Source organism: Rhineura floridana, chromosome 13, assembly GCF_030035675.1.
Source record: "Rhineura floridana isolate rRhiFlo1 chromosome 13, rRhiFlo1.hap2, whole genome shotgun sequence".
NCBI classification, from domain to species: Eukaryota; Metazoa; Chordata; class Lepidosauria; order Squamata; family Rhineuridae; genus Rhineura; species Rhineura floridana.
The window spans coordinates 39,457,357-39,481,947 of NC_084492.1; the positions used below are offsets into that span (position 1 = coordinate 39,457,357).

At 41.2% G+C, this 24,591-nt stretch overlaps 1 protein-coding gene across 1 annotated transcript in view; it reads left to right on the forward strand.

Annotated features, from left to right (window-relative positions):
* The window catches only part of ZCCHC14 (zinc finger CCHC-type containing 14), a 40,080-nt gene that overhangs the window by 9,815 nt on the left and 5,674 nt on the right, over positions 1–24,591 (forward strand). Inside the window, exons 3-8 of the mRNA XM_061594521.1 lie at positions 17,297–17,370; positions 19,701–19,772; positions 19,970–20,079; positions 23,159–23,253; positions 23,350–23,404; positions 24,029–24,311. Coding sequence (XP_061450505.1) covers positions 17,297–17,370; positions 19,701–19,772; positions 19,970–20,079; positions 23,159–23,253; positions 23,350–23,404; positions 24,029–24,311 — 689 coding nt within the window. The remainder of the gene's footprint in view (positions 1–17,296; positions 17,371–19,700; positions 19,773–19,969; positions 20,080–23,158; positions 23,254–23,349; positions 23,405–24,028; positions 24,312–24,591) is intronic.

Here is a 24,591-nt window from a genome sequence, read left to right on the forward strand (position 1 = left end):
AGTATGTGTAAGCAAGCCTGTCGGCTTTCAATTTTGATAGTAAAATGTGGGTCTTATGTGCTTCACATGTAGCAGTGTTTTAAACTCAAGATGAAACTGAACATTGAGCCTGAACTCTGGCACTTTTTAATGTAGGGCTGATTTTTTGTGATTTCTCTGGGTTATTTTAGTTGTACACTTTACCAAGTATGTGTGTGTTACATTGTTTATGACATACTTAAGTTCTTCTGTTTTTAGTGATGTTAACTTACCCTGAATCTATGTGGACAAAGCAAGTTATAAATTTAAATCTTAAAGTGAGTAAACATTGCAACTTGGGGCCAGGTTACCTTCAGGACTGCCTGAGCCCTTGCATCCCAGCCTGATCACTGAGAACATCTGGAAAAGCGCTATTAGTTGTCCCCACATCCTCCTCGCTTTTGACTTTCAGGCATCTATTGAAGACTTTTTTATGCTGACAGGACTTTGTAGCTTTTTAATTTTTAACTGACTAGTCAGTCACTTTAATGATTATCTGTACTGTTTTTAATGGTGTTTTGCTTTAATGATATACACCACCTTAATGTTTTATGATATGGTGGTATAGAAATACTTTAATAAATGATGCAGGCTTTTGATCAGCTTTAGATGTATGAGGATGAAGATGTAGCAATACAGGTCAAATACCAAATCTGTGCAGGAGAAATGGAGGGAAACAAAGCACCCTTGTAGCTCTTCTCCTGCGCAAAGACCTTTTGAGGTAGAACTAATCACCATGTGTCATTGGATGTAAAAAAAGTAACTAAATGATTTGTTTACAACTGATGCTTAAGTGATTACCTGTTTGGGAATGATTATCTCAACTGGAATAGTCTTATTTTATCATTTGAATTTGACCAAGTATCATTTTGTTTTTTCGAAACAAGCCAAAAAGAAAGCAGGAGGAAGAAAAGATCCAAGTAGAAAATGCAGAGGGGCTCTCCTGGTGTCTTGTGTTGTGTTCCTTAGGAAAGACCATTGATTTATTGCATTACCTCACTACATTGCGTGTATCCATTTCATCAGTGTATCATGCCTGTGCTATTTTTAACAATAACTTGAAGGGGCAGAACTGATGAAATTACATCATTTACATACACAGCTGAAAGAAAGTGGTATAAATCACAAAGATCATTTAAGAGAGTATCCCTGTGTGACTCTTGTGAACAATTTAGGTTTATATGCAACTTCAAATGGTGATTGGGTGGAGCTGCTATTCTTTGGATAGCTTCTGATCAGTAGTTTCTTGTAGGAAGCAATGCATTTATAATAGTGGTGTGCTCTGTATTTGGACTTAGGGCAGGTGTTGTGTGAAATAGGGTTAGGCTTCATGTAAGATTTGACTTGACGTTACAGTTGTTCATTTTTTACTTTCATCCCAAATATGGTGTAATAGAGTTTTTTGGAAGGACTTGGTGAGGGAAAGGAGGAAGAATAGGCTGACACTGATAGAGAAAGCTTGTAAATAGCCACTCTGCTGATAGGAGGTAAGAATTCCCTTGAGAAACATTCAGAAAACAAAACTTTTGAAACTGAAAGAGGCAGTTAATTCTTTCAGGCTGTGACTTGTGTGTGAGAGTGAGTGTGTGTGTGTGTGTGTGTGTGAGAGAGAGAGGGGAGGGAGAGCCAGCCAGCTATTAACCTGTGTGCTTGGTTGCAATTAGAGAGCCAGTGTGGCGTAGTGGTTAAGGTGTTGGACTGTGACCTGGGAGACCAGGGTTCGAATCCCCACATAGCCATGAAGCTCACTGGGTGACCTTGGGCCAGTCAGCCTCTCAGCCTCAGAGGAAGGCAATGGTAAACCACCTCCAAATACCTCTTACCATGAAAACCCTATTCATAGGGTCACCATAAGTCAGGATCGACTTGAAGACAGTCCATTTCCATTTTGGTTGCAATTGTGTCTGGTCCCAATATCTTAAATATGAAATCTTTACACCTTGTTTAATGGACTTCAGTTGCATCAGTTGTTTTTACTGTAAATTCTGCCACCATTTCCTTTATGTTTCTATTTAAAGAACATGTTTTGAAGCTTATTTGTTAAGCATGGAATTAATTTATCCATCTCTCCAAAATAGGTTAAAAATAGTTTAATGTAAAGCAGTCCTGAAAGCGTGAGCTAAACACTTCAGCTGATGAAAGTTTTGAGGTTCAGAATTGTGAACTTTATCACATTTTCCTGAAATCTTGAATATTTTTCATTGTAGAGGCTTCCCATCTACCTGTCAGAAGCTCCTACGTTACACCACTTCTATATAAATATCCATTAGAAGTGCAATAAATTCCAAGTGCACATATCTCATTAGTTAAAGGATGCCATATTCTTATGCTTTGTGCCAGCTTAATATCAATAACAATTGCAAATAAAAGGTTTAGCAACACTTATTTTATTTACAAAACATACACCATGCTTGCCACTATATGCCTCAAAGTGGCTTATGGGAGGTATTGGGACTCAGACCTGGGCAAGCCTCTAAAGCGACCGAGCTCCATAAGCATGGTGGAAGGAGGCTTACAGTGTTCTCATGATACTAGTATTATAGTATTTAACATCTTAAAGTAAAATTGGCTCTTTGTGCTTTGTATGCATCCATATGTTTATGAATTTCATGGTTTCCACTGAAATCTCCACTTAACTAAAGGGCACACAGTATACTGCTAATAAACCCTCTCCCCTCGCTTCGTAATATGGCAATAACAGTCCCCCAGAATTGTATCAGAGCTTATGAAACTATAATAACTGAACTTGGCCCTCGGATAACAGCCCTAACAGTTGCTCCAGCTTCTTTACGTCCTAGATCCTGGTTTGATAAAGAATGCAGGATTTCAAAGAAACACCTCATCAAATTAATTAAATCATTCCGAGTCAGTAATAACCCGGCCACTTTCCATCAGATAATAATACGAAGGACTTATAAAACGTTACTTAAAACGAAAAAGCAATCCTTCTATCAGGCAAATTGGAGGGCTCTATCAAAAGCTGCCCGTCCGGGAAACGAATCAGAATTTTGGAGAATTTTGCAGGGGAATCTAGATTCAGCAACCTATACACCTATTCCTTCTATTACTCAAGAGGAGTGGGTGGCCCATTTTAGTATGATCTTTGGTAGCCTGCTTCCCCTAAGACCAGTGGTAATAGCAAAAGAGTTGGCCGGCCTTCCACCTTGGCCACCAATTACTCCAGAGGAGGTCGGTGAGCTTATATCCTCCCTGAGACTAGGGAAAGCCCCCGGAGAAGATATGATACCCTCAGATTTTCTAGTACAAGATTCATCATGGTGGGCGCCCCTACTGGCTGCCCTTTTCACCTATATAAACAATACAGGCAGGATCCCGCAGGGCTGGTTAACTAGTATTGTGGTCCCTATTTTCAAAAAAGGAGACCCCACTAAACCAGTAAATTATCGTCCCATAAGCCTCCTTAATACATCCTCGAAGCTGTATAGCCAACTGCTTCTAAATAAACTAAAGGATTGGGATCAGTCAAATCTGATAATATGTGAAGAACAGGCTGGTTTTAGACCTAAAAAGAGCACAATTGACCAGGTCTTCACATTACACCATCTTATGAATAAATCAAGATCCAAAGCTTACCCATCACTATATCTAGCCTTTGTTGATTTTAGTGCGGCCTTCGATTCAGTGGATAGGAGGCTCCTTTGGCAGAAATTGGCCAAAACAAATATAGACAAAAGATTATATTGGCTGATTAGGGCTCTCTATCAATCTAATGTAGCCCAGAGACGTCAAGGGATTAAAGGTCCACTGTCAATTAAAATCCCAATTTTTAGGGGGGTTAAACAAGGGTGCCTTTTGGCCCCTTTTTTATTTAACTTCTTTATAAGTGATGTAGTAGAAGCACTAACATCGCCAGCCTTTTCCCCCCCCTCAATTGGAGATAAGAAAATCGCTACCCTCCTATATGCCGATGATGTGGTTCTATGTTCCCTAACAAAAATCGGACTTAGACGTATGATCCACAAACCGGAGGAATACTGCGTCTCCCAGAACTTAACAATCAACCAGTCCAAATCCAAAGTTATGATTTGTGGGAAATTTATGAAAATTAAGAATAGCTGGCTGCTAAACGGGGTCCAAATAGAATAGGTTTCAACCTTTAAATATCTGGGTATCCACCTGTCTAATAGACTTTCCTGGGCCCCACAAATCAAAGAAGCGGCCCTAGCTGGCTCTCGAGCTCTGGGCTTAGCAAAAAAGTTTTTTTTTACCCGTGGCGGACAGCTTGTCCCCCCGATGATAAAAATATTGAAAGCAAAAATCCTTCCTAAGATCCTATAAGGAGTTGAACTTCGGGGAGCTTCAGCTAGACTAAACTGGAGTCTATCCAAAATGTATTTATGAGGCAAGTGCTAGGCCTTCCTCAGGATACCCCGGCTGCCCATCTTAGAGCCGAATTAGGCCTGCCTTCAATAAATGCCCGCATAGATTTAGCCCTTCTTAGATTCTGGATTCAGCTCATTAATATGGACGATACCACTCTCGCTAAGCAATGCTGGCAAGAACAAATGCAGTCAGCTAGAGGGCCCGCAGAACGGCAAGCAATACTTTCTAAGTATGATCTTTCCCCTTCCAAACTGATGGAACTAAGTAACATCGCTCTCCGTAATTGGATCTTTGATTATGATGCAGCACAAGATCGAGCATCCATAGTGACGGCCCCCTTCTCAAGATGGTACCCCTGTTTTAAACTCAATCACTATATGTCAAATTATTTAGTAGCCATAGATAGAGCCCCCATCAGAAGAGCTTTTTCAGCTCTCCGTTTTCAAGTTATGCCTACGGCCTACCTTGAAGGGCGATTTTGTAGTATACCAATGGCCCAGCGTCAATGTATCTATGGATGTAAGGCCATTGAAGAGATTGCTCACTCTTTGCTCCACTGTCCACTTTATGCTGATCCTAGACAAAAAATTTTATCCCCTTTCCTCAACTTTTTAAGACATAGCTCCGACAGTGAGATGGTAAATATGTTTTTATCTGATGATTTTAATTTAGTGACTATCGCTACTGCCAATTTTGCAGTGGCAGCTCAAAAACTAAGAAAATCCTTCGTAACAAAATTGGCCGTTATGCCAATCCCTACACAAGATGTTTTAACTTTGGATATATCAATTGAATTCTAAAGTATGACTGAATCTTGTATATTCCATATACAAGACAACCTGACTTATGCTATGTTATCTAATTCTAAATGTTTGTTTGTACTTTGCACATGGCTTATGGCTAAGTTGGCAATAAAGTTATATTCTATTCCACTTAACTAAACATCCCCCTAAACACCTAAATAAATACTAGACACTCAGAATGCAGAAAAGTACTCTCTTCTTCCTCATAATCTTAATTTTTTGGTTTCTTTACCATTGGATGTCTGAATTACATTAAGGCTGCATCTATTTAGCCACAAATGTTACCCTGCATAGAGCTTTTCCACACTGCCATCTGATTTCCTGGCTGGGGTGTCTAATCCCCAGACAGTTCTCCGAAGAACGCTGTCCAAGCAGCTGCGGATACTATATTGTAGTCCCACTGACATGTTCCCAGGTATCATCCCATGTGGTTGCATATTAATTAATGCCTGCCAACCTGAATGCTCTGCAGCTACTCAGATCATGAATTCTGATAAGTGGCTGTTTATTTCCTGCAATACTGCAGAAACTCAGTTTTAACATTAATAGACCTATTTCCCCCAAATTTGTCCATTCCTTTTTCAAAGCCCTTTAAGGTAGTAGCGGTGGCTACGTTGTGCAGCACTGAAATCTACAGATCAGGCCTTGTCCATTCTGGCAATAATTACATGGTAGAACTGTTCTTTGGCTGTACCACATCATTTCAGGAAAAGAGACTGCATACCAGTATGAACCCGTTTGCATACATAGAAAACTAGCAGATCAGAATGAATGTTGGATTAGAGCTCGTTTGCTATCAGAGGAGTTTTTCTCTACCCCGTTCATAATTGAACAAACTCTGTCATGTCCTCCACCCTAGCATTCCCAGTTTTTCTAAAATAAAAAGGGCCATACAGTTCCTGCCTTTTGATAATTTTTAGTTGCTCTTTTATGTAACTTTTCCAGCCCTTAAGAGATGGGGTGACCAAATGTATACATACAGCACATGTGGCTGCAACATAGATTTATATCCATGTGCTGTGATTTGCATCCAATACCTTACAGCTTGTTTTAATTTTGTGTGATGAAAGTTCGGTTGGGCTACACCTCTAGAGATTCTGTGTTTGGAGCAATCCAGTTTTCCCTTACAGAGAGTAACTTTCTATTACAGTTGGAGAGTGACCCTTGCATATTGTACTTCAAAGGCTTCACTCAGCAGTTATTTCTGTGGCAAAAACCCCCAGATTATTTGCACAGTTAGCTTTAATCTTTTCTGTCCACAGCTTTCTGGCTCCAAGGATCTGTTCCCAAGCTTCAAAACTCTCAAAATGTGCGGATGTTCATCTTGGCATTGCCAACCTCAGGAGTTCAGGTTGTTAGTTCATGTCTCCTTTCTTCCCAAAATGAGCTGCCTTTGACCAAGTATAGATTTTCTATATTTGGAAAGTTTATATTTAACTTGTAGGTTGTGAACTGACCTTTGAACTACTGATGACCACACTTTTCCAGAGAAGGGTGTGCACTTCTTATGCAACCTTGAAGGCTGAAATCTTTGTTTTTCAACTAGCATCAGGATTGCCAAGAAATCCAGGAGATTTGCTTAAACCTGCAGTATGAACTTCTCTTGCTGGAGATCCTTTGACACCTCTTTACTCCACCTTCATCTTTCTGCACACATTTCATAGCTCGGGTGTGCAGTCGATTATAAAGCAAGAATTAGAAGGAGTAATATGATAACAAGTTGTTCTATGGCAGTTTTTGGAGCCAATAATACAGCTTGTTTATTTTTCACAAGTTTATTCATTTGTTTTTTTTTAAAAGTCTCCTGGAAAGTGGGAAAGTGTATTTTCATTGTTAACTCAAGACATAGCACTGTGATCCAGAGAACTTTAAGAAACATCATGTCTTTTAACTTTTATCATCTGAACATGGTATGTTGTATTCAGCCGTTTTGTGCAAAAATAATATTCCTCTGGTTTTTAGTTTCCTGTCCCAGAGATGAGTCATTCCCCTTTTAAATAGCAGGTTTTTTTCTCATAACCCTTAATATACTAATAAACTTCTGGAATACTTGTTAAGATGGGCTTTGTGGTTAACTAAAATGCTGACTTCACTACTCCTCTGGCCATTGAATTCATACTTTGTTTTGATTTCATTTTTTTTCTAAGAAGGAGAGGATGTGAGCACAAGTTTTTCATTTAATCTAGATCCTGTTTTTGGAGACACATGAGAGTTATTCACAGTCTGAAAACAAAAGGAACCAATTTGCAGAACCGGCCAGAAACATAAAAAAATATTAGCACTATGATTTGAAAGTAAGGCACACAACCAATAAATAAGCACTTCATATGCTGCTGCTGTGAGTACTACTATTCTGTAAAACAGGAGCAGGAAATCTCTGGCCTGGGACATGGCCCTTGGGACTCTTCCCCAATCAGTGAGCCTCACTGCCCTCTGCACACTTCCTGAGTCCTTAACCAAAATGGAGACAATAGTCAAGAAATCAGAAGAAGGCTAGGACTGGGGAGGGTAGCTGTGAGAGAACTAGAAAAGGTCCTCAAATGCAAAGATGTATCACTGAACACCAAAGTCAGGATCATTCAGACCATGGTATTCCCGATCTATATGTACGGATGTGAAAGTCGGACAGTGAAAAAAGCGGATAAGAGAAAAATAAACTCATTTGAAATGTGGTGTTGGAGGAGAGCTTTGAGGATACTGTGGACTGCGAAAAAGACCAATAATTGGGTGTTAGAACAAATTAAACCAGAACTATCACTAGAAGCTAAAATGATGAAACTGAGGTCATCATACTTTGGACACATCATGAGAAGACATGATTCACTAGAAAAGACAATAATGCTGGGAAGAACAGAAGGGAGTAGAAAAAGAGGAAGGCCAAACAAGAGATGGATTGATTCCATAAACGAAGCCACAGACCTGAACTTAGAAGATCTGAACGGTGGTTCATGACAGATGCTCTTGGAGGTCACTGATTCATAGGGTCACCATAAGTCGTAGTCGACTTGAAGGCACATAATAACAACAAGAACGTTTCCTTGAACTGTGGTAGTGCCTCTTGCCTGGATAAAGGACAGACAGATGTATAGAAACCTCTAGCTCATGGATGGCTAGAAGGTGTTCTACTGTACCAAGGTAGGAGTTGGCTACGTTGCCTCTGGTCCTACCTATTATTGGCATGTGGCACCTGCAAGCTTCCCACTGAGGGCATGTGGCCTTTGGACTGAAAAAAGTTCCCTACCCCTCCTGTAAAACTGGGAAAGGCCTTTATATCTACAAGTAATTGTTAAATGGCAACTCTCCCATGCTTGCCTTTCACTAGCTACTGTAGACATTCTCTTGCTGACTTATATTACTAGGTTCCCTTCCTTGAATGATAGTGTAAAGCAGCGTTACCCAACCTTTTTCAACCCAACGCCCCTTTGCAAAATCTTTTTGTGCCCAACGCCCCCCTCAGATTAAGTATATGCCAATGCTTCCTATTCTTCTTTTAAAATATGAGTAATGCATAAAATGTATTTTCAATGATTACTGCTCGTTTTTATCATGCCTTTTTATTGCACTTAGATTACACATTGAATTCTTATATGATTTATTAATATACATACATAAGCAAAAACTAATTAAGTCCACACAGTATGAACCAATAGAATACACTGTGTTACTTAACAACAAACTCATTCAGTTTACCGGCATTGTTTCGTTAAACAAGTTCATTTAAACATCACAGAAACAACGGGTAGCGAGTGTGTCCCATTCCTGAAGAAAACCAGTGAATAACTGACTGTCTGTGTCACCCGTTTGCACACGGCACTCATCCGTTGGAAGAATGCGCCCTCCACCAATACACCCAGCTTATCAAACACTCTCGTGATTGGTTCCAACATCCTTCAAGACAGCATTGGAACATTACCTAGTGCCGGGGCGTGGCTAATATCCACATTCCTTGGTATGACACTGGCCGCTGTTCAGAATTTCTTTACTAAAGAGCACACAGTATTTATAGTGTTATTTCCATGAATTGAGACTATTAAATACATTCTAACTGGGAACAAAACAGTTTAAAAATTAATGATTTGTGTATTAAATAAAATTAAACTTAGATGCTTCAACTGTCGCATCAGACCGCCAAATGTCAATGCCCCCCTAATGAACCCAAATGCCCCCCTAAAGTTTGTAGTCACGTCAACTCCCCCCCGAAAGGCTGTAACGCCACCCAGGGGGGTGCTACTGCCCACGTTGGGAATCGCTGGTGTTCGCTGGTGTAAAGCAACCAGTTTGCACTGCATTTATTTTAAAGAGTATAAACTTTATTGCAAGCTTAGCCATAGGCCATGTGCAAAATACAAACAAACATTTTAAAAAGACATATCTTGAATCAGGACATCTTGCATTGGTTTTGTCCTGGCCATCATCTCTAAAACAAAGGACTCTCTCAATTTTTGGGCCGCTATTGCAAAATTGGCAGTAGCTTTAGTCACTAAGTTTGAGTTGTCGACTAGGAGGGCAAGTTGTCGACTGCATTTATTTAGATTGTAAGCCTTCTGAGCAAGGACATCATGCTTCTTACAGCATTCAGCAGTCTTTAAGTGTGGTTTCAATTTGTTTATAGGAGAAAGGTAGTGTAGTAAGTGAGCTTTGCAACAGATTTTGCACAAACGTTTAGCGGTAAGGAGGTCTGTAATGTCAAACAAAAGCAGATCTAAAAAAATGCACAACAGACTGAAAGAAAAAAGTGGAATAGTGACCTGGATTGCACATCATGTTAAACCATAGTTAATGTTTAACTACTAGTTAATGCACATGAACATCTTGCTGGTGTACATTGCTCAAAACTACCTGCTTTGCTTCTCCCCCACTCCTGGCTGTGTCATGCCAGGAGCAACAAACCATAAGACTTTGTTGTGTCATCTGAACCCAAGTTCATGGCTGGTTCCTCTCCAACCAAACAACAAGCAGTAGCCACAGCTTATTCTTGGCTTTCCGCTCATGATTTGTTTGGGGTGGTGTGGGGACCAAACCATGAACTTCGGTTTGGATGACATGGCAAGCCAAGGCTCGTGGTTTGTTGCTCCCGCCGTGAGTGGAGGAGGAGTGAACTGGGAGCTTCCGAGCAGCATATACCAGCATGCTGCTTGTTCATGTTAAACCATAATTAAATATTAACTATGGTTTAACTTGTTGTGTAAACACAGCACCTGAGGGCTAGTAGGACTTGCTGTTGCTACAGGGTTTCATATAAGGACAGTTTTTGCAACAGAATAGACTAAGAGCCAACTCATCATAAATGTCTTTCTGCATTCTTATAGGATTTGGTTGAAGCAACTCATTAAGTATAAGTGACCAGGACTGCCTCTGTTCCTTTGTAATGAGAAAGGGTGATGTCAACCTGGTTCTTATTCTGTAATTTTAAAAATCTTGTTTTTTACTTTACTCTGGGCTTCCTGTTTCCAACCAGTTGTAATCTTCGGGCCTGTCTTTGTATCCAGACACCTTAAGAGCCAGAACCATTAGGATTTCTCTTCTCCATAGTGCACAGTACACAAATACTGAGCCACAGGGACGGTGCCAGGCATGACTGGGCCCTTGGGCACCAGCCTGCCCTGGGCCTGCAGTACTGTGGCCCAACCCCCCATACAGATGGCGTGAGATTAATAAGCCCACCTGTGCATCCCACCTACCTCTCCCATCCTTGTGAATGATGTGTGCGCTCTGCACACATGCCTGTCATCATCCAAAATGGCAATGGGGGCATCAGCCCCATAAGGAAGCTCCATAAGGGATGGTGCCTGGGAACTCCCTTTCTGCTATCTGCAGCAGGATCAGGAGCTGATGCTGTCACGGGAGCACCACCCTCCCACCCTAAGGAGGGGCCCTTCAGAGGTGCCTTTGGGCTGCAGGGGCCCTAGGCCAAAGCCCAACCTGGCCCCCCTCTGGCACCAGCCCTGCTCAGGGAAAGGTCTGTCAGATTCTGAAGGGCTCCTGAAGGAGCAATAACCACATACGGTTTGTGCACAGACATACACAGTATCTTTCAGATATATAAAATGTATGTCCGGGTTGCCTGTATAAGGGGTAGCTATGATTCCACATTTTCGGCTCAAGTTATTGTGTTAACACTCTGGCTTCTGAAGCTAAAGCAAGTGAGTCACATGTATGATCCAAAGAGCTCAATTCAGTTTTTAAAACTGAATGTGGTTTAGGTGATCATACAGTGGGAAAACATGCTCATGCATAATTGATTGGGTTCAGATAATTCAGCTGGATCACTGAACAGGCACTGCCTACGAATGACTTGAAGCTAGTGCTCAGTCCCCCTCTCTTATTCTGCTATCCTATCCTGTCAGGTAGTACTTGTCTATGCATACCGCATCTTGCGTAATTCCTTCCTCATAAGCTGTGAGCTCCCATAACTGCTGTCTCTGCCTTTTCCTTGTCTCTTCTCTCTCTTTTTTGGAGAGAGGTGCACTAATTGTTGTTCATACACTTTTGCAACCCAATGAATCTTTTCTCTTTCGCCTGTCTTATCTTTTGAGGTCTTAAGTTATCCTGTGCCCAGCCCTGCACACTCCCTCTCTCTCTCCCCCCCCCAACACACAAGCACAGGATAAGGCTAAGCACCACAAGCAGTTCTTTGAAATGCTAATAAAACCATGTGTCTTACTTCTAGGATCCTAGAACAATCTGGCAGTATGACAATCTTCTTACTTTCCACCTCCCAGCTGCTAAAGCATTGCCTTTGCTTTCAGATACAGCAAAATACTAAAGCAGGAATGGGGAACCTGTGGCCCTCTAGCTGCTTGCTAGACTCCAGCTCGCATCATGCTCACATTGGCTGGGGCTGATGGGAGCTGGGAGTCCAAACAGCTGTCCAGTATCCCCAAGGAGACAGAACGGCCTCTGCTTCTACTGTGGTCGGGCTGTTTGGAGAACAAGTTAATGTGTGTCAGGAGAACCTTATGTCTCGTGCTGAGCATTAAATGGAGTAAAGTTTAAGTCTAAAGGTTTCTATGTCATCTTAATATTTAATGATTTAGAACAGAGTAGGTCATGAGATGGGAAGCTCAACTGAACAATTATAAATGGGGCTGCGGGTAAAGGAGGACAAATGGAGTGCTTCTGTAAAGAACCCTTGTTGATGGCCCAAGAATATAGTGTCCACTACATTCCTAAGCTTGCAATGACACAAGCTCTATAGAACATTGGGGTGGTTTCTTTCTGAATGTAGTTAACACATCTATTAAATACATTTTTTATAAATAATCTGTGCTCTGAATTCTAGGATCATTTTTACTGAAAGGCATCAGACACTAGCAATGAGTTGCTGAATCCTTCAACTTTTTCATTTTGAGGCCTTTTGGGGAAGGGCCGTAGCTCAGTGGTGAGCATCTGCTTTGCATGCAGAAGGTCCCAGGTTCCGCCCCGGGCATCTCCAGGTGGGGCTGGGAGAGACGCTTACCTGAAACCTTGGAGAAGCCGCTGCCAGTCAGTGCAGACAATACTGAACTAGGTGGACCAATGATCTGATTCAGTATAAGGCAGTTCCCTATGTTCCTATATGACCCTTGGATATGTGGGTGGCTGCTTTAATTGTTGTTCCCAGGCAATTCCCTCAGCATCATGGCACACAAGGTCGGAAGAAGGCACTCGCTCCCCATAGGTGGTAGCATGCCGCATCTCTGTGTCCGTCTGTGGCAAAGTGTTCAGATACCTGCTTCACAGTGGAATAACCACTCGATAAACACAGTGACTGGCCATGTGCTTAAGAGTGTATGTGAATCCCTATTCGTTCAGTCTCTGATTAGGTTTCAGAGGAACACAGACACTTGTGGTACAAAGTACTGAAAAATAACACTAAAAATATTAAACAGTGCTACCAGCATAGCTGAGTTTTCATTTTATTCATTGAATAAAATCAAGGGGATGGAGCGACTCCCTTACGAGGAAAGGTTGCAGCATTTGGGGCTTTTTAGTTTAGAGAAAAGGCGGGTCAGAGGAGACATGATAGAAGTGTATAAAATTATGCATGGCATTGAGAAAGTGGATAGAGAAAAGTTCTTCTCCCTCTCTCATAATACTAGAACTCGTGGACATTCAAAGAAGCTGAATGTTGGAAGATTCAGGACAGACAAAAGGAAGTACTTCTTGACTCAGCGCATAGTTAAACTATGGAATTTGCTCCCACAAGATGCAGTAATGGCCACCAGCTTGGACGGCTTTAAAAGAAGATTAGACAAATTCATGGAGGACAGGGCTATCAATGGCTACTAGCCATGATGGCTGTGCTCTGCCACCCTAGTCAGAGGCAGCATGCTTCTGAAAACCAGTTGCCGGAAGCCTCAGGAGGGGAGAGTGTTCTTGCACTCGGGTCCTGCTTGCGGGCTTCCCCCAGGCACCTGGTAGGCCACTGTGAGAACAGGATGCTGGACTAGATGGGCCACTGGCCTGATCCAGCAGGCTCTTCTTATGTTCTTATGTTCTTATGAATGCATGATGCTCTGTGTATATGGACCAGACAGAGGAAAAATGAAACTTCATCTCTTTTATTTTAAACTGGTATTCACCATGTACGGAGAAATTGTGAATTTGGGGTGGTGGGGAGGGAGAGAAGGGGGTTGTGGTTTGGAAAAATGCTTAAATATTTTTTTCAAAGTTACCTTTATTCACTGGTTGCATTTGCCAGTAGTGCTAAGTCATGAAGTTTGGCTTAGTAAGCCATACTGTATGTGAGTTGTGTGCTAGTCCATTCCGCCTGAGCACTCTCACTTTACTCCTTCTAGTTGTGTGAGTGGGTGAGCAAACCGTGGCAGGGAAAGCCTAGTAGGACGTCCGAGTCTGGGATCAAGGTTTGTTAGGATAAAACAAACCTCGGTCCCAGGTTTGGGCATCACACAAAGCTTTTCCTGCTCACCCACTTGAATGAAGGCAGGAGTAAAGTGGGAGTGCTCTGGCTGTAGGTACACCTGCACAGTATGGTTGACTAAACCAAACGTTGTGGTTTAGGGTTACATATGAACGCTGCCATTATACAGACGTTGCTATTTTTAAACATGTTCTTGTTGACTTTGCCTGCTGGCATGTTCACTAGGAAGCTAAGAATGCTTGTGTTTTTAGAAAGTGCAGTAAACTGACTAACTTTTGTTTCAGAGTTGAGTATTTTGCATATGTTAGAAACCTTTGAGTAAGCACCTATTTGGGGTTGTGCCTTATTGCCTACCTTGCTTTTTAAAAAATGGTGGTCTAAATGTGCCTCAGTTGTAAAGCTTACCCATGAGTAAGAGCTGCTTACAGTCAGGGCTTGAAGTGGCTGTGTAGTTCTTCAAATGCTGTTATGTCCTTGTTTAAAAGGAACAATCCATTATGAGTGGTGTTTCCTTTTTGGAAAGTCTGTTTGGAACTCTTTTCCATTCTGTTTTCGATGCCAGTACTGTGTGTGGTGGCTTATAAAGCAAGCTTAGAATTCTGCCATTTGTGCTTCAAGTTACTCACAAATGTGGCTCTATGCCAGCTGGCAAATGGTGTGTTAACATGCCTCTGTCCACGAGTAACTTTATTAAGAGAGGCCACCTGATCTCAACTTTTGAAGGTTTCCCCAAAGAAGAATCTGACATCTTTTGTGCAGTTTTGTTTTGGCCCTCTTAAATGCAACAAATATTAGTTGGTGGCGCCTTTTTGCAGCTTTACTACATAAGTCTTTTGGAAGATTAAGCACTTAAGTTGCTCCTTGCTGCCTAGTCATTCTTCCATTAACCACATCTCCATATAAAGTCTCTTCCACGCCCAAGGCCTTCATCTCTGGCCAGCCTTAATTTCAGGAAGCACAGAATATGAGTTCTGGAAAAGGCCTTGGCCTGTTTCAGTCACAGAATTCAAAAAGAAAAGCCAGATCATCTCAAGCTTGATCGATAAGCATCTTTGGAGTTGAAAATGGGAGCACGTGTTTGTGTTTTCTGGCATGCAGCAGCTGTCAAAAAGGGTGACTACCAGTGCTTAGACAAATGTAGAAATACCCTGGTTGAAGCTCAGTCCAATGGGATCTGCCATCTTGGCTTTTGAAAATCCTCAGCTGCCATTTAGTGTATGCATGGCTCTTCACCTGATCAGTGCATTTCTACTCAGTGATAACAAAAAGCAAATATCCTAGAGGAAAGGGCAACGAATCCAAGAGACACAGGAACCTTGGGAAAGAACTTTTCCCATAATGCCTTGTGGCGTTGTAAAGACTAACAGATTTATGATAGCCTAAGTTTTCAGGGTTTTGAATCAACCTCATCTTACTCAGTGGAAGACTACAAAAAACTTAATGCCATCAAAAAAAAGGATAACCTTTAAGGTGCCAATATGTCTAGAGGTTCAGTGTACACAGACCCTAGTTGCAGAGGGCCAGTAAGAGGTTTAGTTGGGTGGCAAAGGATTAGCTATTGTAAAAAAAAATGTGGGTGGTCTTGTTCTCTAGTATAGGAAGGAACATAGAAAGGTGCCTCATACTGACCATTGATCCATCACACTCAGTATTGTCTACACTGACTGGGAGTGGCTCTCCAGGATTCAAGGAGATTTCTCTCCTGACCCTACCTGGAGATGCCAGGGGTTGAACCTGGGTCCTTATGCCTGCAGGGCAGATGCTCTACCACTGAGCTGTGCCCGTTCCCCAAATAACCTCCATCCCTGGTGAAACCTTTTTTCTTCACAATCATAAGGAACAGTCACAAAAACATGATTGTACTGTGTCCTATAAACACTTCCACATTTGGAATTACAATTATAGCTGCCACAAATGCTCCTGTAGTCACCACAAGTATAGCTTACTACAGATCTATGCTGCTAGAGATGGGAAAGTTCTAAAGGTTATGTGAAGGGCCTTCATCAGTGTTTGGTGGGAAAGAGCTGCTGGAAGGAGAAAAGGCAAAAGTTGAAAGCAACAGTGAAACAAATGTGGAATGGTTGCCTAAAGGGATATGGGAGTCGAAGTTCCCATTCAGCCACGATTCTCACTGGATGACGTTGAGCCAGTCACCATCCTGAACCAAACCTATTTGTGGGTGCTCGGGAGGCACCCTAACTTCCTTAGGTTCCCTGATGCAGAATGGGGTTCTTGATGAAGGCAGAGAAAACAGGGCTGGGCAGAGTGGAGAGTGGATTCATCCTGATAGGAGGCCTGTCGGCTCTTTTTCTGTTAATCTGGGAAGGCAGGAGATAATTTTGCTACAAAAACTCCACAACAGCCTGGAGCAAGATCTCCTTTTGAGCAAGGAGACACAGGAAATGGGACATTGATTGAGAGCTTCACATAATAAACAAGAGAAGTGAGAGGCTGAAGGAGGAGTTCTGTCATGATCAGACAAGCTCCCGGGGTGGGGTACACAGGCAGAAGTTGTGGGTGATTGACCTTACCCAGAGAGAACGGTGCTAAAGGACTCGAGGTGCACCACACTGCCCTTACTTATGCTACCTCACAGGGTTGGTGTGAGGATAAAATCAGAATGCCTCTACTGTGGCCTCAAGCTCCTTGGAGGAAGGCCAGTGTGCAAATGTAATAAATAAAAATATTTTAGAATCAGCATTTGCATTCTTTCATTTTCTTTGCAGAGAAAGAGCCAATTATTTTTTGTGTTGTAGAATTCAAAGAAATTTGTAAAATGATCCCCCCCTTCCTTCCCTCTCTTTAGCAAACTTTTCCCTCGCTTCATCCTCTTCCTTCCACTTTATGTGATTTAGAATTGTAAGCTCTCCACAGGAATGCCCGCATTGCTAAGTTCAGCCTAAGCGGAAGAAAAATGCTAGTACTAAGTGAACGTTTAGGGTATTGGTACTTTGGGGTCAAGATAATTTGAAATCGGATGTGGTGTAGGCTTGTACTCCCCAAAGATGTTACTGTTACTCTGAAACTTTCCTCCTAATTAGCTAAGACTTTTGGTCATGTTGGGTTTGATATCCAACAAAGAACACTAGAGGATACTTGATATAATTTACCATAGAAATACAGGGCTTATGCTACAATTGCTATTATCAATACCCAGGATTAGGTGTGAACCTGCACCTCGGATTGAGAGAAGAGAAATAATGTTGTGCATTAATGCTTTGGTTGCTTGGAGCATGTAACAGATCTTGTTCATTTTGTTTTCCAACAGTGAGTGTTGAAAAAGTGGAACTAAAAGGATTATTGCACAAGAAGAATGACAGGAACATTGAATATTCCTTTGAGGTAAGTTTCAGGGATTTGCAATGAGAGAGCACTTTTAAATTTAAAAGAGGTATGAAAGGGTCAGTCCTTTGGGGCACTTGGAACTCTTAGTATTCCAGAGTCTTGAGGACACTTTCACTTTTTCAGTCAAGACATTTGCTACTGTTGACACCAAAACTATTTCTGGAGCATTAGGTAAAGTTCTTCATAATTTATCATATATTCTGTCATAATATATGAAACCAAACAATATATCCAAACTGTGTCCTAACTGGAGGTGAGCCATACAGTCATAGAGGGAATTGGACATGTGTTTAAAGGTGTTGTCTAGCTAGCATGAAATTTTATTTTTTAAATGCACAGTATAATCTGTTTTATCAGCCACAACAGTAAAATGTCCCTGTGTATTTTAGCTCCGCCTGCGTAGAATAGGAAAAGTAAATTCCCTCATTGTAGACGATCCAGTGCAGAAACAGCGTCTTCCATCCAAACGTTTCTGCCGTTTCCCACAACTTTTCCCCTCCAGCTTGCTAACAAAACTGTGCTGTTTTGTTAGTGGCCTCATGACAGACTTGCAAAAGGCGCAAGAGAGTTGCATGTATAAACTTCTCTGCCCAGAATTCTGCATGAACAATGCAAGAATGTTGTGCTAGAATTTCAGTGGGAACTGCAGAAAACTGTCAGCAGAACGGTTCTGGGACCAAGAAATGTGTGTAATAAGTCAAAATGCAAGGTAACAGTAAACAGTACTGAAAAGTCAAATATATTTATTTAATGGAGTTTTGCATCCCATCCTCTATGTATGAGTTCTGAGCAGATCTCTTTGGTACTCTTTCACTTTCCAGTGTCTGGAAAGGCAAGCAAGATGTAATCTAATAGAACCATCCTGCTATAGTTCTGAAAGCTGATGGGGTGTATAACCTCAAGAACATTGTTAGTTCCTCACCTTGTACCTTTTACCGTGTGTGTGTGTTTGTGTGTGTGTGTGTGTGTGTGTGAGAGAGAGAGAGAGGGAGAGAGAGGGAGAGGGAGAGGGAGAGAGAGGAGAGAGAGATCAACAAAGCCTTGAAGCTGTCCGCTCTTCATTTCTTGGTTTTGGTGGCACAAGTGCTGGGAAGAGGAAATTCCTCAATTACGTAATGTATTTTGAAACACGTTCCTCTCACCAGTACTTTTGGCAGCATCCTCAGGGCTGAAAAATTGTGTGTGTTTGGTTGTCATTGATACTAGTGTCATGTGGAAAGACTACTCTAATCTTCTTCCCCTCCCAATAAGGCAGTATTTCCCCATAATTCTCAGATGCCTCTATATCCTAGACTAAAGTATACAAAGTTTTAAGTGCTGGATAAACTCTGGTGCATTAACAATTAACACATAGATGAGTGAAAGCAGTCAGCCATCAACCTAATGAACGTCTAGCTCGTGTTAATAAACATGTATTTATATATTTAATTAATTAATTTATATCCCGCTCTTCTTCCAGAAGGAGCCCAGGGCAACAGACATAACACTAAAACACTCTAAAACATCTTAAAAACTGACTTTAAAACATATTAAAACAAAACATGTTTAAAAACATACGTTTGAGTAAGTTTGTTGAAAATACAGGAAAGGGAATACTGACAGTGTTGGCTTGTTAAATCCTGTTACAGATCATAGGTCAGATGCCCATCTTGTTTCTTGATAGGCAACTGCTTTGCAGAGGTTGCCGTGTGTCGTATTTCCCATGTGACAGCATCACTAACAACCTGCACTGCAAGTGGGTGTGATTGTTGTCTGCGTTATCAATATGGAGTTCTCCTTTGGTAGTATTTTACTGATTAAAGAGGCACAGTATAACTTAGGTTCCTTTTTTTGCTTTCCTAAGGAAACAAAGTGTATCCACAGCTTATGTACAGTAATTATAGGAGTTGACTATAGAACATGCGTACATGGTTTTGTGTTCTTCTTTTAATATGATGTAGTTCTCTAACTTGACTCCTGTATTACATAAGGAATGCTACCTGTCTGAAGGATGGCATTTGAAGTGCACTCAGAGTTGTAATATTCAAGGTGGAAGTAAATAAATATACTCAAGTCAGAAAACATCCAATCTGTGCAACAATGGGAGAGAAAAAAAATGTTTCATTCTGTGGTAGTACAGTGTTAGTTTCAGCGGTGTAGCAGAGGACTCCAGAGACCCTTGGGAAAAGAAAGGGACAGTTATCTTTGGAACACAAATGTAGATAGAAATACAGCCTGCTCATGATGGCCTAGAAGCCCTTTTTCATTCATTCTAAAGACACTGGTCCTTCATCCTAGCAAACCCAGTTCCAGCTTTGTAACTCAAATCTTCTTCCTCATTCCCAAAGGTCTTCTGGTCTGATTCTTCAATGACACTGGTAACAAAGTCTTCTGCTGAAGTGACTGAATTCATTTCAAAGGTAAAAAGAATAAGGTGTCTCATCTTGTCATATAAACAATATTTCAGAAGCATCCTGAAGTACATTCTAGAATAGATACGATTCAGACAGTGGCCATCTGCAGGACCCTGCTTTTAAATAAATTGTGTAAATTTTAATAAGCTTATTTTTTCCTCACTTTCAATTGTTGTATTAAAATTTAATGTCTTCTCTCTTAGTTAGGTCAAATGTACCCAGAAGAAAATTTGGAGAAATTCATTCCTTGCCTACCTGGCCCAGATTCATTTTACTTAGAAAGAAATCACATGGACCTGGAATCGGACCTTAGGTATGCTTTGAAATCTTTCTCTAGAAGTGGGAAACTATACCAAATCAAAACTTATTTTGGTCATGTACTTGCTGTTAAGAATTCTCTTCCTCCCGCAGTTGTCTGCATGTTGATCTGTGAATGTTTTTCTGATTTATTGGTATTTAAGTTTACTGTTAGTTTGATTCTCATTTGATGTGTTAGCATTTCCTTAGCATTGAATAATCCTGCTTGAAACCTAGGATGGCATATCTAGTATGACTTGGCAGCAGCAGCACTGAAAGTGGCTGTGCCCTGAATTGCTGCTACATATCCTTGTGTCTGTCAAGCAGTTTCATCCAGTAGGGGTTTCTGTTGGCCCCTTGTGTGGTATCTGGGCCCCTTTGGCTCCTCGGAGTTGCAGAATACCAGTTTGCTTATTTTGATAGCACCATCTATATTCAAAGCACTGTGCAAAGAACAAGTTTGACTGGTCTTTATTCTTAATGAGCTTACAGTATAAAAACAGACATAGAAAAACAATGGTGGCAAGGATAAGCATGCCAGTATTTCAATTGCACAAATTCTGACTAAATTACAATAAGGTATTGAGACCAAGGAGTTGTTCTAAAGGCTTCCCAGTAAAGGTGAGGTTTGAGGAGGGATTTGAAACAAGTATGGTCACATGGAAGCATTTTGGAAGGTAGTTGCAGGCATAAGGAGCAGCAAGGAAGACAGGTGGAGTTATTTCCGGGAGCAGGAGACTTTTGTATGGCTGTGATGGAACCAAACAAGTGAAAGTCACAGGAAAGAGTACATTGGGATATAAGAGCGAGAAGATGGGGGGGGGGGGACAATGCCATGTGCGGCTTTGAAGGGCAAGATGAGGAGTTTGTGCTGGATCTGGGAAAGGACGGGAAGGTAATGTAGGGAGGGATTTCTCAGGGTTAGAGTGAAAAGAGAGGGGAATAATTTTGGCAGAAAATAATGGTGCTGAGTTTCCTAAAAAGCAAGATTGAATGTAGAAAGAAGGAATCAAACTTTAATTACAGAAGGACAAGTTTATTGTTTGTGGAGATTCAGCTGAAATGAGCTAAAGGCTTAGCTACACACTTTTAGATCCTAGCTAGGCCTGAACATTATTTGACCCCTTAAGAAAGATAAACCAGGCTTGGTAGATAAATTAGTTCCTCTAGTAGGCTGTAGCCTAAGGATCCCAATCAGGTTTCTAAAACCATAGTGTTTAGTACTCGGTTTTATGTTGAAAACAAAATCTTAGACTTTAGGGACGTCTTTCTTCACTTTTGCTAGGATTGGCAGAACTGCAGAAGTAAGTTCCCCAGCTGAGACAGGAAATGTGTGCCTCTCGTAGCCAGACCAAGTAGTGGGTTAACATTTTGGTTGTTTTGTCTAAAGTTTGAAATTTTGTTCACATGAGTGATATAACGGTAGAAATGACTTAGATCACTACTGCTATGAGCTTGCAAGTACCTATAAAGGGCAGGACGTTTCTGAGCTTTTAGGATCAATTTTAATTAGTCCATCTTTGCTGGATTAACTGGCATATCCATACAGTGATTGCTACTTTATATAAGAGCTGGAGTCCAGATTCTTTTTTAAAAAACTGGATTCAGTACAACTTTGCGGCTCCAAAGCTGTAGTGCATTTTTCATATTAATGGTTTTCACATGTCCCTGATCACTATAAAATGAAGCCACCGTCATGGGACCATTGAGATTGTAATTCGGCCAAAGGTTCCAGCAAAGCACATACCAACTGACTTGCCAGATGTCTTGATTTGGTCTGGATTGTTGAAGTTCGCTTATTTTTCTCACCATCTGCAGATCATCTACAGATACTGCCTTCAGAATTTAAGTTTCATGATCCTGTAGTAAACAATCAAAACTGTGTTATTAAAAATGTGAATTCAATAGAAACATTTTCCCAATTAGAACTCTCCCCATTCTTGCGTATAGACAGCACGTGGGACTTTCTGTTACTTTAAAACAGTTACTTTTCCAAACAACCATGGTTTCTTATGTGAGAGCAAGCTAATACTAGAAAATGCTATAACATCCTCTACTGAAATTGTAATTGTTCACAGTTCTTTTCTGGTGTGCTTGTACAAGTGTAAGGTGTCGGTTCTTACCTATAAAGCCCTAAACTGTTTGGGACCAGGTTCTGCCCAATACTGCTTTTTCCAATATAGTCTGCCCAATTCTGGGCAGTCTTCAGATGAGGCTCTTCTGCCTGTACCGTGACATGCTGAAGGTTGGTTGCCTGGGGTTTGGAGGAGGAAGAGGGCCTTTTCTGTGGTAGCACCCACTTCGTGAAATGAGCTCCTATGGAGATCAGGAGAGCACTGGCAGTGAGGGGCTTTCACAAACAGTTCAAGACCTTTTGTTTCTCTGGGTGTTTCCTGACTGCTGATACTGAGTTTTCTTTGGTTCTGACTGCTGTAGTTGCTGAAATTACATTTTATGATTATTTGGATGTTTCACTGTTATTTATTAGTCTTAATGGTTTTTATGGAGGTTGTCAGCCACTTTTGAGATTTATAAATGAAAAGCGGTACATTGAGTGTGTGTGAGCTCAAGTCCATTCAAATTCGGATCTGATTCATGTTGTTTAGCTCATTGCATTATTAACAGTGATATGACCCACTTCACATTACAGAAATTAGTGGGTGTTTGCCTCTGTGATACGCTCTTTGTAACAAGAGAGAGTCATATTCTTCTTGTTGACTACTTGTTCATGCTCTGTGAATTCAGGACTCCTTGTGTCATATATACACATTGGGTGGTATTCAGTGCTAGTCCTCAGAGTAAACCCATTGAAATTAATAGACATGATTTACTAGGGCCCATTAATTTTAATGGGTCTGCTCTGAATAGGACTTAGTTGAATACAACCCATTGTAAAAGAGAGAGAGAGAGAGAGAGAAACTACTACAGTGATTATCTGGAGGTACCTCTTCAGTTTGTGTACCTGATACTTCTATAATGTGTGAAGTAGCTCTTTGTGTGCTAAAATTTTCATTTGTCACTATAGTTAAAAACTGCAGTTTCGATCTTTGTGATGCAAATAAAAAAAAAATTATACTCCTGAAATCATTTTTCAGGTATTTGGCATCGTTACCTTCCCATGTCTGGAAAAATGACCACGTCAAGAAATTTTTCAGCACTTCATCTCGCTCCCAACAATTTCAGAATTCAAGTGAGTTCAAAGATTCACTTCACCCCCATTAACAAACATGCGAATGGATGTTTTTCCACTCAGTGCTTGTCCAAACACCAATTTCCTTCTTTTTAGGTCCAGGCAACACTTCCCTTTATAAAGTAGGTACGACGCTGGGTGCTTCTGGAAGGTGAGATGAATGTAGCATATGCGTGATATAGAGAAGCTATGGAATGTTGTTCAGATTCCTGTATAATTATGGAGAATGTTTTTCACTGTCACATAGGAATTGAATTTACATATTTGCCCCTTCATTGTTTGTGCAGAATACATCTGGTATTCTGGCTAGTTACTGGCCATAGCTGATGTTACGTTGTCCTACAAAGTAGGAACTTAACATAGAGAATGTTAAGCTGCTTTTGTAAATCCACACTTGAATTACAGTTCTGATGTAAGATTTCCCACTTCTATTGTCCCAGGGGAACAAATTCTCAAAGCACTGTTCTGGGGACGATAAATGTTAATGTAGAATTGGCGTATGACAAACAGCTAAAACCAATCCCTGCGTTTCTGTGACAAGGGGTTGTGTCGAGTGTGCAGGATGGTTAGTGATTTATTGCAGCTACATATCCTCTCTGTTCTGCTCCCAGTCCTCCGACTTCCCACTATGCTCACACTTCAGAAAGATGTCAAACTGCTTCGTGGACTGAGGGGCACTCGCTAGGGTGAAACAGTGCCTTGTTTCCTTGGAGAATGTACAGAATTCCTGTTCTTGGTTTGATGAGTAGAATAGTTTCTCCTTCTCTACTTGCAGACCTATCTGTGGTGTAGCTGGTATCCAGTCTTCACAGAACAGTCTCCAGCATCATGTGCAGCATCCAGCTGCTACGCCGGTTGCACTCCCCCACTGTGCTCACTCGGGTGGGGCTGGATCCACATTAACTTGCCGCTCCCAATTGGAGAACTCTTCACCTGTATTAATGACTCCCAGTCCTCAGACCCCACAGGCCCAGGAACAAAATGGGATTTTAGACTGGCTGCGGAAACTGCGCTTGCACAAGTACTATCCTGTTTTCAAACAGCTCACAATGGAGAAGGTAGAGTGCTGGGTAAATGGGGCGGGGGGAGGTTGGTTTTTGCTCTTGCATGTATTCTGTGGCATATACAGGGAATGCAAATGTTGGGACAGGCTTATGGTTAGAATTGCTGATATGGCTCCTTCAGCAATTTTGGATGAATCTGCTTTTGTGTATGTGTGGTAATTAGTTGCCCTGTATTTTTTTACATAATACTTATTAATATCTCTGTGAACACTTAATGCAAAATGTCTTCATCTAGTGGCTTATGTAGAAACTTCCTTGTGCATTTTTGGCAGCA